The sequence below is a fragment of the Prunus dulcis genome, chromosome 8 (assembly GCF_902201215.1).
Source record: "Prunus dulcis chromosome 8, ALMONDv2, whole genome shotgun sequence".
NCBI lineage: Eukaryota > Viridiplantae > Streptophyta > Magnoliopsida > Rosales > Rosaceae > Prunus > Prunus dulcis.
The window spans coordinates 15,418,688-15,420,209 of record NC_047657.1 but is presented as its reverse complement, the minus strand read 5'-3'; the positions used below and the strand labels follow the sequence as shown (position 1 = coordinate 15,420,209).

The window sequence follows — 1,522 nt, the reverse complement described above, 5'->3', positions numbered from 1 at the left end:
ATTCCTGTAGCATGGATATGGACATCATAGTTATTAAACTCGTGAAAAACAAAGAGCAACTTCTTCAACAGAAGTGTGTGTGAGAGAGAGAGAGAGAGAGAGAGAGAGACCTCTACAAAATCATCATAGCTATCATCCGAATCATATGATGGTTGTTCCTCTACAAAATCATCATAGCTATCATCCGAATCATATGATGGTTGTTCAATTTTGTCATCTTTAAACTTCGACGATGCAGTTGCCATCCGCATAATTCTGAGCTGTGCATCACCCAATATGTTGCTTCGTGCATTCTCATCCAATCTTCTGCAATCAGAAAATACATGTTTCTCATGAAGCCCTTGAGAAAATATATATTTTTCCCAACCTTGTGCGAGTGCAGTGCTTGAACTTGACACTGTCCTCAGTGATATGCAAGCTGATACTTCAAGACATTGCAGCAATGGGGGGAACTCTGGTAAAGATTCAAGGCTCTTGCAACCATTGAGGCACAGGTGAGACAGCTGAGCAGCTTGTTTGATGCTTGCAGGTATGCTCTTAATTTCGGTCATACTCAGATTTAATTTTCGAAGCGCAACTAGATTTCCAATTGATGGGGGTACCTCTTTCACCATTGTACCTGATAAATTTAGAAACTCCAGATGTTTCATAGCCTCCGAGATTTCTGGGAAGTGTTGAAATTTAGAGCAACCACTGAGATCTAATTTTCGAAGCGCAACTAGATTTCCAATTGATGGGGGTACCTCTTTCACCATTGTACCTGATAAATTTAGAAACTCCAGATGTTCCATAGCCTCTGAGATTTCTGGGAAGTGTTGAAAGTTAGAGCAACCACTGAGATAAAGGCTCTCCAGAGATTTCAACTTCCAAATGTTCGTTGGAAGACTCACAAGGCTTTTGCAATCGATCAGTTCAATTGCAGTGAGACGAACAAGAGATTCTATTGATGTATTCCTCAATTCTTTTATTGTTGTACCACTCAGCTCTAGCACTGTTGTATTCCTGGGAAGCTCCCACATCTCGCAAAGAGATTTGCAGCCCTTTAGACCAAAAGAATTCGAAAGTTTCAGCTTACAACTGTTGCTTGGAAGACTCTTAAGGTGTCCACAATTTCTAATATCTAAGTGAGATATTTTTTCGTGAGACCAAACTGATGAAGGCAATTCCTCAATTCTTGTCCAAGACAAATCTAAGAATTCAAGATTGCATGGCATCTCGGGAAGATTTTTGATCTTGTAGCACCTCGAAAGGTTAAGATAAGTAAGCTTGCCAAGATGTTGAAAATACGAAGGAATTTCAACCAAACTTTCACAGCCTTCCAGATCTATATGCTCAATATTTAGACACTGAGAGAGATTTGGGACTTCAGTTAGATATCGGCAGAACTGAAGATTGACACGTTTTAAGTTCACTGGACTCTGTAACAAATTAAACAAGAATTAATAACTTATTAACTTGTAGATTATTACTTTCTAGGCCACATGTTATACAAGAACTAAAATAAACATATATAATATACCTG

At 38.8% G+C, this 1,522-nt stretch overlaps 2 protein-coding genes across 2 annotated transcripts in view; both read right to left on the bottom strand.

The window, feature by feature from the left end:
• The window catches only part of LOC117636484 (TMV resistance protein N-like), an 11,096-nt gene that overhangs the window by 2,044 nt on the left and 7,530 nt on the right, over positions 1-1,522 (bottom strand). The gene's annotated exons all lie outside the window — the stretch shown is intronic.
• LOC117636387 (TMV resistance protein N-like) overlaps positions 113-1,522 on the bottom strand; it is a 3,893-nt gene continuing 2,483 nt past the window's right edge. Inside the window, exons 4-5 of the mRNA XM_034370862.1 lie at positions 243-1,418; positions 113-160 (exon numbers count right to left, since the gene is read on the bottom strand). Of these exons, the coding sequence (XP_034226753.1) occupies positions 113-160; positions 243-1,418 (1,224 nt within the window). The remainder of the gene's footprint in view (positions 161-242; positions 1,419-1,522) is intronic.